The 16621-nt window shown below is 35.1% G+C and overlaps 1 protein-coding gene across 3 annotated transcripts in view; it reads left to right on the top strand.

Annotated features, from left to right (window-relative positions):
* The window catches only part of slit2 (slit homolog 2 (Drosophila)), a 99775-nt gene that overhangs the window by 61570 nt on the left and 21584 nt on the right, over positions 1-16621 (top strand). The window contains exons 12-23 of one of the 3 annotated variants that reach the window (XM_036583838.1): positions 36-107; positions 567-710; positions 1160-1323; positions 2639-2662; positions 6533-6683; positions 7164-7238; positions 7466-7609; positions 9525-9668; positions 11614-11780; positions 12835-12967; positions 14035-14103; positions 16403-16474. In XM_036583838.1, coding sequence (XP_036439731.1) covers positions 36-107; positions 567-710; positions 1160-1323; positions 2639-2662; positions 6533-6683; positions 7164-7238; positions 7466-7609; positions 9525-9668; positions 11614-11780; positions 12835-12967; positions 14035-14103; positions 16403-16474 — 1359 coding nt within the window. The remainder of the gene's footprint in view (positions 1-35; positions 108-566; positions 711-1159; positions 1324-2638; positions 2663-6532; positions 6684-7163; positions 7239-7465; positions 7610-9524; positions 9669-11613; positions 11781-12834; positions 12968-14034; positions 14104-16402; positions 16475-16621) is intronic. The other 2 variants (XM_036583839.1, XM_036583840.1) reach the window with 2 other exon arrangements.

Genomic DNA, 16621 nt, shown 5'->3' with positions numbered 1-16621 from the left:
ATGAGTAATAAGTTTGTTGTGTGTTGCATTTTTAGGGTTTTATATGGTAATAAAATCACTGAACTTCCTAAAGGACTGTTTGAGGGACTCTTCTCTCTACAGTTACTGTAAGTACAAACACACACACAAGTGCACACACACACACTCACTGAAATACAGCCTCATACATTAATTAGCCCAGTGCAACAAAAATATCCATATCAATACATCTGAGTATCAAATACCAGCTTTATATCACACAGAAATATTGTATCTCCATTTTTCACATTTATTTTTATTTTTTTCTGCATAATTTAAAAACTCTTGCTACCCGTTACATGTTAAATGTTACAAGGATGTGAAAACTTTGCACAGAAAGTGTTGAATAAAACATCTAAATCTAGCTTGTAATATTTAAAAATACATTGTATACATTATTACTATATATAACATAAACATTCCAAACCTTCGAATCATCATGGTATCAGTACTGCTGTTAATGTTTTAATATGTGTCTTGTTTATTTCTATTCACTGAAACGTTTTTAACGAGGTTGTTCTGTATTGTTTATTGCTGTGTCCCGGCAGGTTGCTAAATGCGAATAAAATAAACTGTTTGCGCGTAGACGCCTTCCAGGACCTGCAGAACCTCAACCTGCTCTCTCTGTACGACAATAAATTACAGACAATTGCTAAAGGCACCTTCTCCTCACTGAGATCCATACAGACACTGTGAGTCTCATTGTCACTCACACGTTAAATTATTCATTATATACTCATTTACATCATTAATTCATTACATTTACATTTGATTTACGTTCTGTGTACAGAGCATAGTTTTATTTCGTAACTTATTAGTGTACAACTGTACTTTGGAAATTGGAAAGTGCAATAGTAGTGTATATTGTGTATATGTGTATATATTTATAGTCGGTGTTTATATATTTCTTTTTTCTTCATATACATATATATATATATATATATATATATATATTTGTATTTAAATTCTACAAGGGGGCTACACACCTAAGATTTTCTCTCCCCTTGCATCTGGGTAAATGTGATGTGACAATAAACGTGATTTGATTTTGATTTGATCTGATTTGCATCAACTTTAAAACAAACAAAAAAAGTTGTTACTGTTTGTTTTGATGTCAATAATATGTGTGTGTATGTATCAGTCACCTGGCGCAGAACCCTTTCATGTGTGACTGTCACCTGAAGTGGTTGGCCGATTACCTGCAGGAGAATCCAATTGAGACCAGTGGAGCACGCTGCACCAGCCCACGACGCCTCGCTAACAAACGCATAGGACAGATAAAGAGCAAAAAATTCCGCTGTTCAGGTACACAATACAATATCATAACAATATGATAATGCAATGATACAGTATTATTACAATGCATAGTCATAATCCAGTATTATAACAGTACAGTTTATCTTTCAATACATTAACATTCTTATTACAACACAGTCTTAACACAATACAGTATCACCATGCTAATGCATGCTAATGTCACAATACAACATTATTGTGATACAATGTCACAATGGAACATTATAATGATACTACATTATTACCGTATCAATATTATCACAATACAGCACTATCACAATGTAATTTCACAATACTACAACACTATATGATATTATCACAGTACAACATTGTCACAATGGGATATAAGTTATCACAATACTCTAGTACCATACTGTATTATCACAACATAACAGTATCACAATGCAGCACTACCGTATTATCATGATAAAATATTATACCGCTACTGTGAGTATGCACACACATACACACACAAAGATACGGCCTCATACATTATTCAACACAGATGATAATTAATATCCATATCAATATACATACATAACAAATAAGAGCCTTATATTTGCAAATATTGCATAAATACATTTGCACACTGCTGTTCAAAAGCATGGAATCAATATTTTTAACAACATAAAATCAGTTTGGTTTCAGATAAATAGTTAAAATGATTGTAATCTGCTGTTCATTCTTTAAAGAACTGTTAGGTATTTGACCATAATGATGAACAGAGCTGTAGAAGATTCTCAAATTACTTAGAAAGCTGTAGAACATCAAGAATGGAGTTTTGATTAAAATAATTTCCAGAATTCATCACAAAAAAATTGAGATTGTTTCAAGGAAAATAACTTGTCAAAAAATTAATGTAACCATACAATATTATCACTATACAGTATCACTATGTAATGTGATCACAATACAATAGAACCATACAATATTATCATGATAGCATATTACAGTATGATATTACTGTGATACAATATTTTAGCCACAATTTATATTTAAATATTCAGCAGCAGAGCCCAAGTGGTCTTAGCAGTACTGCAAAGATAGAAAGAGAGAGAGAGAGACAGAGAGTGTACAGAGAGAAACTCAGAGGGACAGAGAAAAAGGTAAGAGAGAGAGACAGAACTAGATAGAGAGTGAGAGCGAGAGACAGAGAGAGGTGAGGTATATATTAGTGTAATATTCATTGACTGTGAGTCAGATGAGTATTGATCTGTGTGTGTGGTTATAAATGAGCCGGATTCACTGATCAATATTCATATTCATTTATTGATAAGCACATACACTGATGTTGGAGTTTTCTCTGTGTTTGTGTTTGCTGTAGCTAAAGAGCAGTATTTCATACCAGGTATGTTCAGATAGTGCTGCACTCTGTGATGCCTCTCACAAACACTCACCTGTTTAAACAGTATAATTCACTTACAGCACAACAAGGGCTGCACAATGAATCTATTTTTAATGCTATCTCAATGTGAGTTTCTGTGATAAATACATTGTTAAGGGTTGTAATGACAAAAAAGATCAGGTTACCACATATTCAGTGGCAGAGTGGTGCATTTAGACTGGCAAAATACAGCGTTAAAGGCTCAACCAGTGCTTTCCTGTGCTGGGCTCTAACCCAAACCCTGCTTTTGCACAGGCAGAGCAAATAAATTAATAACAAATACAAATACAAAACTGACAACTTAAACACTACTCTCCGCTGTAAACAAAAAGGTTGTGATTACTCTGTGAGTATTCCCACTCTCAGAGATGCATGTAAACCCCTTAGTTTACTCAGGCTTATTACATACTAAGGCTTATTATTCAGTAACTACAGGGACTGCAACCTGGCAGAGCTAAACTTATATAAGCTATTGTTATATAAATGTATAATAGAACTTTGAGCCTGCTGGTGGGCCCTGGCCTTCCAAATTAATTGTGTGAAGCAGTATTACAACAAACTTGCATCACCATAAGAGCTTTAAAAGGAATTATATGTATGCAAAAGTCATAGGCACTTAAGCACTTTGTTTAAAACCATTTATCAGAGCAGTGAGTGTGTCTGTGCTTGTAAAATCACTGTAAATCATTAGAATAAGTGTAAATAAACATATATAAAATGTACTCATTTTTGTAGGCCTATGCAGAAAATAAAAATATTTATTTGTTTTTTGTAGCCTTTATAGAAAAAGCCAGCTGACTGTTTAGCCTCAATGTGCTTGCAGTTCTGATGTAAAAAGCTATTAGTATTTCATTGTTTTTATCTTGCACAATAGTGAATGTTGCTTTTGTAATATATAATTTTGTGCTTTTTGCTATTTGCTTAGATTTTTGTTTATGCAGCAATAAATTAATAAATAAGGTTCTGAGACACACTATTTTAAGCGTAACCTATCACTCATCGTCACTGTGATACAGCTTTAATGAACATTGTATTTTATGTGGATATCGTGCAGCCCAAACTCAGCACAGCTTATTGAGCATGCAGGTGTGTTTAATCACTAAACAGCTCTACTGACCACAGATCAATATCTCCTATTAAAGCGATAGTTCACCCCCCACAACCCCAAATACAATCATCCAAGACATGTTTGGTTGAAGTTTCTTTAGTTTTAGCAATGAAGCTTTGATACTAATGTAGCTAACAAGCAATGACACCAATTATATAGCTGTGTATAGTTAATGTAAGACGATGTAAAAAGTTTTTATATGATTTATATGAAAGTTTTTTATATAAGGGTAACATGGCTGTGTAGCATGATGCTAGCCAACACAGGCATCTGTTAGTTGATGTAACAGAATTAGCAGTTAGCATTCTCCTCTGAATGTGAAGATGTGGTGGAGCTTCAGGTCTCAGAGGAAGCTCGTGCTAGTCGTCACCCTCCTGGCTAGTAGCATTACGTAATTGTGTAAGAGTGAAATATTGTTAAATAATACAAAACATCAATTCTTTGCCAAAATATATTCCTTTAATGTAAAAACACAAAAGCTAAAGCTGATTACCTATTCACCAGTTTCTCATTCGATTTTTCCATTCCACCTTAAGTGGAGTAGCAGTTTAACTGCATTTAAGGTGGAACAGAAAATTCTAATTAGAAGCTGCCGAATAGGAAGCCAACTTCACTTGTTTGAGGCAAGTATGTGCTGATTTAGTCATGCAGTTAGCACCGGTTAATAGATGGGGCATATGTTTGCATGTTAGCTACATTAGCCTTGTAGTCCCAGTGCTAAAACTCGACTACATTTTGTACGCAAAGGGGTGAACTGGGGAGGGATTTTCGATCAAACTATCGCTTTAATGCATACAAAGTGCATTTTGAAGTGTGTGTGTGTGTGTGTGTGCGTGTGATGAGGTGTGTCTCTCTCTTCCTTTCTCGCACACACTCAGGGATCCATCATGTCAGTAAGTGTAAGTAACGGAAACCATGACAACCACGAAACCCTCGTCCAGTCAGAGCGCTGCTCACGTTTCCCTTCCCCCGACCTAATCGGCCCCACCCCCTCACTCCTATACAGTCAGTCACAGACCAGAGGCACTCATATGTGAAGTAAAGACACATATATGTGCAAAATATATGAATATATATGTGAATTTCTGTTAGAATAGTATTATTTGTTACTTTGTCTTTTCTTTATTTGTTTACTCAAATTGGTTGAACTTCTTGATGTCAGCTTCAGCTGCAATTTTCCTGCCACACCCTTTCTCTCTTTTTTCTTCATCTCCACTTTCCCCTTCTTTTTCCACACTCCTCCCTCTCTTTATACTGCTCGCCTTATCTTTCTCGTTTTATTAATATTCTTTCTCTTCATAGTATTATCAAAATATTGATTAATGTGTTCACCCTTTCTGGCTTAATCCTTTGTTCTTTCTTTCTATCTTACTCTGTATCTTTCTCTATATATATACTCTGTACGTCTCTCTCTGCTGTACTCTATTTTTATACTCTCACTCTCTATCTCTATCTGTGTATATATATATATATATATATATATATATATATATATATATATTTGTTCTCTCTCTCTCTCTCTCTCTCTCTCTCTAACTCAGCGGGGTTTTCCTTTGTGCTTGATTTAACCATGTGTTTTCTCTGCTCAGACTGAGGCATGGTTCTGTCAAGCACCATGGAACGTCTTGCAGCGTCGACAGCATGGCAAGAACAAGAGTCAACCTGCACCTGTGTGTGTGTGTGTGTGTGTGTGTGTGTGTGTGTGTGTGTGTGTGTGTGTGTGTGAGACGTTTTTGCATGCCGTGTTATTCTGAGTGTGTGTGTAGGGCTGCAGCTTCATCCACACCAGCAGGTTCTCATAAGTGCACGTCTTTGCAGTTAGCAAAACAAAGTGGAATAGCTTATCAAATTGTGTTGAGTTATTCAGTATAATATGATTTAATTTGTGATTTCGTTCAAGATTTTTTCATGATATCAGTTAATGCTAAAAAAAAAAAAACATGTAAGCTATAGATAGCAGAAAGAGTAAGTCTAAGCTGCAGTGGATAGTTAATAATCCTAATTGTTTTTTGTTTTTTTACAAGAAAATATCTTTGACATAATAGTTCTGACATTGCCCAGGCCTGCATTCAAGGAGAATATCCTTAACTTTGCATGTTCAGGTTTTGTGAACCCTTCTGTAAATATCTCAACTTCATACACACAGTTTGTGCATTAGTGAGACCCTGCTGGTGTGGTTTCTGCTCTTTCAACAATGCACATAGAAGCCATTTGAATGTTAGTACTGCCCCCTTGTGGAGAATTTGCATCCTGCTTTGAGATGTTGCACATTGACAAATCAAGTAGTTTTAAACTCTTTTTGTGTGTTTTACAAATGTTACATTCATTTATACTTTTTTATTTATTTTTAATTACATTTGATTTATTTGGTTTGATATCTTTGTAATTCTAAGCTGAAAAAAAATAATGTAATGAAAAACAGTGCAGCTCTACTAATTTATGTTTTTGTGAATACAGGCACCGCCGTTGTGTCTGGAGTGTGAGTGTTGCTGTGCAAAGTCATGAGTTATCATGGCTTTGTGTGATGATGGTTTTGTGTTGCCATGGTGACAACTGAGTTTCCTCTGGTCTAGTTTATCCTGCAGCCTCTAACCCTTTATGGCCCTTTCATTTTTAACCTTTGACCTACAGCCTCTCACACACTTTCCACCTGCCGTAGACTTTACAACAGTGACTCTGTGTGTGTGTGTGTGTGTGTGTGTGTGTTTGTGTGTGTGTGTGTGTAGGTGTAGAAGATTACCGCTCTAAAGTGGGAGGAAGCTGTTTTGCTGACCTGGCGTGTCCTGATAAGTGCCGCTGTGAGGGAACCACAGTGGACTGTTCTGGACAGAAACTGACCAAGATACCAGACCACATCCCACAGTACACTGCAGAACTGTGAGTCACAAATTTAATTTAAGTTCAAAATATAGTCCAACCCCACCTCTTCAAACTAATCTAGAGGTTATTTGTACAATCTGTAAATAGTGCAGATTATAGAAATATAAATAGATTATAAATATATTCTATTATACAAACAGCTTATCAAAATTAGAAGAATTAGAAAGAATTAGAACATGGACTAAATTGAAAAAGGTCCATCCGATTGTACAACTACACCACTAATCAGAGGACTACACCTGTTTCCATGGTTACGCTGCAGCCCATTCAATGGTTATGCTACGTCCATTTCCATTTTTTTACTACACGAAAAAGCCAGGGTCCTGGTAGAAACTATTACTTATTATCTACATATATAAACTTGTGTCATCAATATCCAGAATGTGACTAACCTCATAGTGCCTCCTCACGTCTGAAACCAAAATTATGATGCTCTTTTTCTTGATTAATCATGAACTAAATGTGTTCCTTTTACAGGCGATTAAACAATAACGAGTTCACTGTGTTGGAGGCCACTGGAATCTTTAAAAAGCTCCCACAACTGCGGAAAATGTGAGTCTCTGTCTTTAGGCATATCAACATTTCCTGATGAGTGGATAAATAGAAACAGTCCAAAATGACATGGAATAAAATCTCATAACTACAATTACAATATTATTTTTTTTCCGTTTTCTAGAAAGTCACTATTTAAGAGAAATCATCTCTGTGTTCATCTGTCTGTTCTTTCTCTGTTATCTTTGTTACTCCATACTGCACATGCTGACTGGTGTGTTGATCAGTAATCTGAGCAGTAATAAGATCAGTGATATCGAGGAGGGAACATTTGAAGGAGCTGCTGGTGTTAATGAACTTGTTCTGACTAGCAACCGTCTGGAGAACATTCACTACGGCATGCTGAAGGGTCTAACAGGCCTGAGAACACTGTGAGTACGACACACTCGCTTAAGGTGCTTTTCAGGAACTTGTTTCTACCAGAGGAACTTTTAAGGAACTCAAGATGAACTATATGATCAATTGTATAATTTTAGGAACTGTGTGGTTCTCCTTCAGGAACTATGTGGTTCTCTTTTAGAAACACCTGTGTAGTTCTCTTTTAGAAATCATGTGATTGTCCTTTAGAAACTATATGGTTCTCCATTGGGAACAACTGTGTGATTCTCTTCTAGGAACTGTATGGTTCTCCTTTAGGAACCATATGGTTCTTCTTTAGGAACTGTTTGGTTCTTTAGTTAAACTTTAGTTTCTCAAACAGACATGTACATATGCAGACACTCACAGCTGGGTGACTGTAGTCATTAGATCTTAAATGTCAGAGTCATAAATCATGAGTGAGTCTGGTGGTGGTGAAAGTTCTCTCACTGCAGGCCTCCAGCCAGAAGGTCACTGTGTGGATACATCTACATCTGCTGTAGGATAACTCTCAAGAGAGTGAGAGAGAGAGAGAGAGAGAAAGAAAGAGAGTCCATTACTGTGAAAAATATCGTATAAACGATTACATTTCTAGATTGTTCCAGATTAAAAGAAGATTTAAAAAATCCTGGTCATCTTAGAAATATAATTAGCTGATATGATTAGTTGGTAACAGTATAGATTATGGAAAAATAGCTAATGTGTTTGCTTTATAATGCACTATAATGTTCATATGATCCACACGGTCATTCTGACAGATATGTAATATGCTAAAGGAAGTCTAGGGGGTGATGTGGCTTCTGTTCTAGCTCAGTTACCTGACAGTGCTGTAGTGTTAACATTATTAATTTAAATTATTGCCTTTGTATAACTTTTTTCAGATGTAATTGTATCTATCTATCTATCTATCTGTCTATCTATCTAACTGTCTATCTATCGATCTATTTTTCACACTCTTTTTGAGGTTGTACTTATCTCATTCATCCTGTATTCAGTCCATCAGGGAACATGTCACTTTCCCCTTCTATTATGATATAAATTCTATATATCCCAAATGTGTCTGAGCTCTGTGTACTTTTAGGGGGCACCTAAAGAGGTGTTTTATTTAATTTCCATTAGACAATTGTTTGAAATGATGTTGTGTGATATAGTCATGTAATGTATTATGGCTTTGGTTTTGATAGGCTGATTCATGAAACTTGTTAAAAGGACTTTTACATTATGCAACTTAGGCTGGCTTTACACAGTAAAACTTATGTGCAGCTTTAGTTGCTTGAAACGGACATGAAACTAAATTGCATCTTGCAGCTCACTTGAAACTCTGCAACAGCTGCAACCACCTCAACTTTGTGGAAGACGTTTAATGAAACAGTTGAGAACACATGACATGATCACATCATCACATTGTTTCAAATGATTGATTTTACTGGATTAGTCGAAAAAGAAAATAAAACAGAAGATGATTTACAGGATGGTGGTAAAGAAGATCACTCTATGAAAGGTTGATGGTTTTCTATTTTGTCAGTTTCCTTGACCACAAAATAGTCATGATTTTCTGTACATATTTGCCATACTACTACCATACTATATACAAACTGCAACTATAAACTACCAAATATCAGCTGGAATTATGCAAAGATAATAGAAGTGATGTAAATATGAATATGTAAATAACATGTATATGACTTTGAATTGCTTTGTGTAACCGTTAAGTTGCACAGCAGTTATGTTGCATGCAACTTACAACATGCACCCAGTTGCATGAAAGTTTCACTCCGTAAAGCCAGCCTGATCAGATTCAGAACTCGTTTTGCCTGCTGGTGCTATGAAGCTCATTGGTAAATCATCCTCAGGACACTGTTTAGTTTTTTCTATTCTAATGTACGTGTGTGTGTGTGTGTGTGTGTGTGTGTGTGTGTGTGTGTGTAGGATGTTACGCAGTAATAAGATAAGCTGTGTCAGTAATAGCAGCTTCACTGGTCTGAGTTCAGTACGGCTGCTCTCTCTCTATGATAACCTGATCACCTCTATCGCCCCAGGAGCCTTCGACACACTCCACTCTCTCTCCACACTGTGAGTACACACTCTTTCTTCTTGTTTAAATTATAAAAATATTTGAAGAAATTGCTTACTATTTATTTAATACAAATCTTTCCTTATTTTTAAGAACGGTGTATGCTTTCAAAAACATAAGGGACAAAAGTATTTGCACCCCTCAAAATGTTTTATAATAAAACCAAAGAAATGAGCATCTTTGGGAAAATAAACTTCGTCCTAGTTTCCAGGAACTCCATTGTTGTCCATGACCATTTCCTGTAGCCCTGAGGTATAAAAATGAGTTTACACACATGTAAAATGTGTCATCAAAAACTAAAGAATCAAAGAAGGTTGTGGAAATGCAAAGATTAGGAAATGGTTATAAAAACGTTAGCAGTCTAAATGACTGTTAAGCACATTCAGTATGATACTAAAGTTGGAAAAGCATGGGGTGGTTGAAAGTTCGCCAGAAAGAGGGTGAAAACATTCTGTATTGCTTATACTTTTGGTCTGTCCTTCAAAATACAAACAAAAATCTGGCCTTTTTTATACACAAGTACAACGATTGAAAAAAAAAAAAATTTTATCAGGAACTGAATACTTTTCTCAAATCTGTTTGTGTCACAATTATCGGCACCCCTTCATTTAAAACTTTGAACAGCCTCTCTTTGCAAAGATAACAGCTCTGAGTTTTCTCCGACAATGATTAATGAGACTGGAGAACGTATGGCAAGTGACCTGGGACCATTTCCCCATACAGAAGCTCCCCAGATACTTCAGATTCTGAGGTCCATGCTGTGGACTCTCCTCTTCAGCTCAACCCACAGGTTTTCTATGGGGTTTAGGTCAGGGGACTGGAGTGGCCATGGCAAAACCTTAATTCTCTTGTCAGTGAACCATGTTTGTGTTGATTTTGAGGCATGCTTTGGATCATTTTCCCTCTGGAAGATCCAAACAATGGCCCAGTTTAAGCTTCCTGGCTGAGACAGTCAGGTTTCGATTTTATTTCTGCTGGTACCTGATGGAGTCTGTGATACCACGTATTCAGATAAGACTTTGTGACCCCTAGAGCTAATAAATTTCTGCAATTCCCCATCTGTGATCCTTGGAGATTCTTTGTCCACTTAAAATATCCTCCTAACTGTGCATGGGGTCAGTACAAACATACACCCTCTTCCCAGCAGATTCTTAACATCTCCTGCATTTTCAACAATTTTCTTGTAGCCATTTCCTGCCTTGTGTAGCTCCAAAACTTTTTGACGCACATCACTGCTGTATTCTCTGGTCTTTCTCATAACGATGGATGACTGACTGAGAGAATTTAGTCTATGTTTCATCTCTTATATACTCCCCAGTGAATCACAAAGTCATGGCTGACCATTTAGGTGTTCCTAATCACTCAAGTGAACTTAAAACAAAAAATATGAATAAGAATATACTTCAGTTAGATTTCACTCTTAGGAATTTCTAAGGGTGCCAATAATTGTGACACATAGATTTAAAAAAAAATATTTTTTTCATGACAAGATTTTTCTGAAAAAAAAAATTCTTTCAAGCATTATACCTTAAATAAAGGTTAGTTTTTGATAATATTTGAATGAAAGATCAAAACGACTGAGTAATTAAGAATATAAGAATTGCTCATATTTACCAGGGGTGCCAAAATTTGTGGAGGGCACTGCACATTGAAAAGCACCTGAGACCCGCAGACAGATATGATTCATGAATTCCACAAGTGAAGTCACAAAGAATATTTTTGCCTGATGTATCACTAATTGCTTTTTTATTTAATATATTGATTTTTGAGCATTTTCATGAAAGGTGCTAATAATTCTGCAGTTGACTATATATATATATATATATATATATATTATATATATATATATATTCTCTCAGGTGGGACCGTTAGTAAGGTATTGAGTTTGTAGACTAAATTGGATTGTGGATTGTGGTTAATAAGTGTATATTTTGTGTGTGACAGTAATCTGCTGGCCAACCCATTTAACTGTAACTGTCACCTGGCATGGCTGGGCGAGTGGCTGAGGAAGAAAAGGATCGTTACAGGAAACCCGCGCTGTCAGAACCCCTACTTCTTGAAGGAAATCCCAATACAAGATGTGGCTGCGCAGGACTTCGCCTGTGAGGATGGTACGAACACTCTCAGCTCAGCAGTCAGCTGTACTTACTAGAGAGCTTAATCCACTCAGTTAATTAATCACTAAGTACAAAACATTATTCTGTAATTATCCCAGAATACAATATCACAACATTATTCTGCTAAATTATGGAATTCCGAGAATTATTTACCCAACAGAGCTTTATTTATTGTGTTATTTAGCTAATACATTTTTATTTATAGCATTACTTTCCTAATAGTTTTTTAGTTATAGTCTTATTTCCTAGTAGATGTTTTGTTTATAATTTCCAATACATTTTTGTTATAGTATTTTATTGTATTATTTACCTGAAATAATTTTATTTCTAGTGTTATTTAGCAAATAAATGATAATTTACAGTTTTATTTACCCAGTAGATTTTAAAGGTTTTTTTTTACCCCAAATGTTTAATTTATATTGTTATTTAGCTAAATATTTTTACCCAAAAGGTATTTATTTATAGTGTAAATGACTTGTGTGTAGATTTATATGTATAGTTTTATTTACCCAGATGATTTTTTGTTTATAGTGTTATTCACCAAATAGGATTTTATTTATAGCGTTACTTTTCCAAAATGTCTTTTGTATTTGTAGCACTATTTACCAGATCTTTATTTATTTAAGTAATAAATTTATATAAAACATCTAGTAGGCTTTAACATTCAGGACAGTCTGTGCTGAATATATGATCTTTATTTGTTTTGGTATTTGGTGTTATTTATTTAACATTTTCCTATTGATGTTGGTATCAGTCATGTTTTCTCAGGTTTTGTTAAATAACTAAACATCACACTGCTCTGATTTTGACTATAATATTGCAGAATATTACTGCACAGTGTGTCAGGTTGGTGGGTTTTTGTCCTTAAACAAGGTTTAAAGTGCTACAGTGATAAAAATCTATCATGCTAAGTGGAGCATAGAGCTGAGTTAGCTAAGCTTAAATAAACTTTCACAATCTTACAATAACACACACATGCTTTTTTGAATGTCTGGCTTTGTTTTTATATCAAGACTGTGCTTAAACTCCTATCTGTGTGTGTGTGTAGGTAATGATGAGAATAGCTGTTCTCCATTGGCTCGGTGTCCAGCTGAGTGTTCATGTTTGGACACTGTGGTTCGCTGTAGTAATAAAGGACTGAAGGTTTTACCCAAAGGAATTCCTAAAGACGTTACTGAACTGTGAGTGGATATATGTGTCTACATATGAGTATACATATATGTGTGTGTGTATGTGTATGTACGCCGGCCAGCCACTTCATTATCACACCTCCTTGTTTCTACATTAATTGTCCATTTTAACTGCTTGACTTACCATGTAGGTGTACTTTGTAGTTCTACAATTACAGACTGTAATCCATCTGTTGTTAGCCCCCTTTCACGCTGTTTTTCAATGGGCAGGACCACCACAGAGCAGGTGTGACAATAGTGCAGTGACACTGACGTGGTGGTGATGCGTTAGAGTGTGTTGTGCTGATATGAGTGGATCAGACACAGCAGTGCTGCTGGAGTTCTTAAACACCTCAGTGTCACTGCTGGACTAAGAATAGTTCACCACCCAAAAATATTCAGCCAACAGTGTCCTGTGGGCAGCATCCTGTGACCACTGATGAAGGACTAGAGGATGACTAACACAAACTGTGCAACAAAAGATGAGCTACTGTCTCTGACTTTACATCTACAAGGTGGACCAACAAGGCCTAATAAAGTGGACCGTGAGTGGACACTGTGTTTAGAAGCTCCTGCAGTACTGTTGTGTCTGATCCACTCGTTCCAGCACAGCACACACTAACACATCACCACCACATCAGTGTCGCTGCAGTGTTGTCTCTTGAATTAATTTTTCTCCAAACCAATCTTTTCCAGAGGAGTATCACATGATGTATTAAAATCTATTTGTGCTTATTAGCATTCAAGTAGAATGTAGAACTGTGCACATAAACAGCTTAACAGATCATTGTCTCAGATAGACTCACAGTACTGTATGTGTATACAGAAACACACTGTCTGAGTGTATGTGTGCTGTTTAAAGCCACTATATTCACAACCATATAAAAATAAACTCCCATTCAGTCTGTTTAATGATGTTTATCAGATTGTGACAAGCAGAACGTAAAACCTGTTTAATTACACCAGTGTCTCTTCATAGTGGAGCGTATCCCCTCACAGTCTGTCTTTCTTCTCTTCTTTTAGCCGTTGTGGTTGTTGCTAATGTGCTATTTCCTCTGTGTGTGCTGTGTTTCTGATAGATATCTGGATGGAAACCAGTTCACCCAGGTTCCTCTGGAGCTCTCCAACTATAAAGCCCTCACGCTCATGTACGTACCAGTGATTGCGCACAGCCTCATTAATTACAAAAGGCTAATCACAGCCCTTCTAATGCTCCCACATTAACATCCCCTTCACATCAAACTGACCTCTTTACATTTACTCTTTCATTCCATTCTTCCAGTCTTAGTGAAAAAAGTCCTATCTCACTAAGGGCAGTCATCAAGATTACTTCACCTATTTCCAGACATTTTTCCTCATTTTACCTAATTTTATCTATCTAGAAATATTAAGGGTCTTGTTCCTTAGTCAGCTAATTTTGCTTATTTTAATTTATTTCCTGAAAAATAAAAATGAAATTATCTGACTATCAAATAAGGCAGTTTCATTTTATAACGTGACTTAAAAAAGTGAAAATTCCAAAAAATAAACTTATTTTTATATATGCTAATTTATCCATTTTATTGTGTTAGAGTCAATTATAATCTATTATTATAAACAGTAAGGTTTGCACAATTTTCTTTGAGCCAAAACAAAATTTTTAAGCTATTTACAAATGTGAGAATTAAAAAGTATAGCTATTATTGTCATTATCCCCTACTGTGTACTTCAGTTATATTATTTTTAAAAATTCTGAATTGTATTAAAATAAACAATTTCAGATACCATAATATACTGAATTTCTTCCTAAAGGACCATAATTGTATTGTTATATTTAAACCACTTATGCATTCCCACATATGTAGTGTAGTTTAGCACTGTTACTGTTATTATGGTAAATACTGTATGTGTGAATAACGATTTGAACTAGTGAAATTGTTGAAATTAAATGACTGTAATTTTACAGATTTTTACCGTTGTTGAGAAAACATACTTTTACTGTTAATTAGCGGGTTTTAGTCTTCCAGCCCTGCTGCTGGATTTTTTTATCTTTTTACAGTGTAAAGTGTCTTATTAATTTATTGATTTTAGAAACTGAGCATGGGAGATTGAATATGAATGCTCTACATTAATGCTATTGGTCCCATGCTGGTTGTTAATAATGCTTCATTAACAGGCTTCATTAAAGGCTGCATGGTCATGTGACTGCCTCACATCCTGCTGCATGTTTCAGTCTTTAACTTGTTTTTATTCTGTAATCTGTAATCTACAGAGTGTTGTTAACTCTCATTAACAAGCTATTCGAAAGTTTTTAAGTTATTGTTTATTAGGTCCTGTTGTTATGAAGTGTTATCAACTTACTCTTTAATTTAAAGGTCTTGATCATTTTCACATGAATAACATAAAATACAGAGGAGAGCAGGACACAAAGAAGCACAGGGTAAAATGCAACATGGAGGTAAACAGATTCCAGTAGAACATTTAGTCATTTTGTGTTCTCAGAGCAACGTCGTCTGCGAAAGTTCACAGAAGTCAGACAGATATTTCTCCAGGTTTACTATGAAGACTGTTTTATACCATAATAGTAAATTCTTTTCATTAGAAGTGTTTCATAATCTCTGTATATTATTTGAATCTCCCCCTTGCTGCTGTCTTACATTAAAAAACAATAGAGCTTTATTGATTTAATTCAGTTTACATCAGTTTACTAGGCTTTTTAGCAACTGTTACAACATGCCCCTCAGTCTGTTACAGTTATGGGGGGGGCATTTGCACATGGGCATTTGCTATGCTTTTGGCTGAACTGTTCATAGACGGTAGGAGCTGGAATTAAATTTATTTTTTTTTATTTGTAGCAGAGATGTGTAGGTTACGTCTTTAAAAATGTATTAATCTTGCTCAAGTACTCTTAAAAGGATTTAGCAAAAACAAAAATGTCTCCACTTTTACATGATTTAGCATGCTTTAGTCTTTGGAAGTAATTGTGTGCATTTATTTTATTCATGTGGAAATTATATATTGTAAGTATATAAAACATATTTTATCTCAAAAAGAGAAATAAGAGAAATTAGTTATTTTGCTAGTAATGATTTCACTTGCCAGGATTTCAAATTTGGAGAATTACTATTAATTATAGTCAATTATAATATAAAAATATATTATTTATATTTTAAATAACATACATTTTAAATAATGTATATATATATATATATATATATATATGTATGTGTGTGTGTGTGTGTGTGTGTGTATATGTGTATATATAATTGCATTATAGTATATAATTATACTGTATTATACTATGTAATATGTGAAATAAAGTGTGCAGTATCTTGTGCTAAAATTATATTATATTATATTATATTATATTATATTATATTGTTATTGTACTTGACTATTGTTTTATTCAGTGTGTGTCTGTGTTTGTAAGCAGCACCATGTGTGTATATGTTTGTGTGTTTTTTGCAGCGATTTGAGTAATAATCTAATCAGCACGCTGTCCAACTACAGCTACAGTAACGTGTCTGAGCTGCTAACACTGTGAGTGTCTTAATTATTATTATTATTATTACTATTACAAATGTGTTTACAATTATTGCATGTGTATCATGGAATGTGCTTGTGAACAGTTCGTAATTTTTGTAACATCAGAGAAATTCTAGTAAGGAGAATTGCCGCTCAGCAATG

The sequence above is a fragment of the Colossoma macropomum genome, unplaced genomic scaffold, assembly GCF_904425465.1.
Source record: "Colossoma macropomum unplaced genomic scaffold, Colossoma_macropomum, whole genome shotgun sequence".
Classification (NCBI taxonomy): Eukaryota; Metazoa; Chordata; class Actinopteri; order Characiformes; family Serrasalmidae; genus Colossoma; species Colossoma macropomum.
Note: the sequence above shows the minus strand (reverse complement) of the source record. Positions and strands in the feature narration are given on the sequence as shown.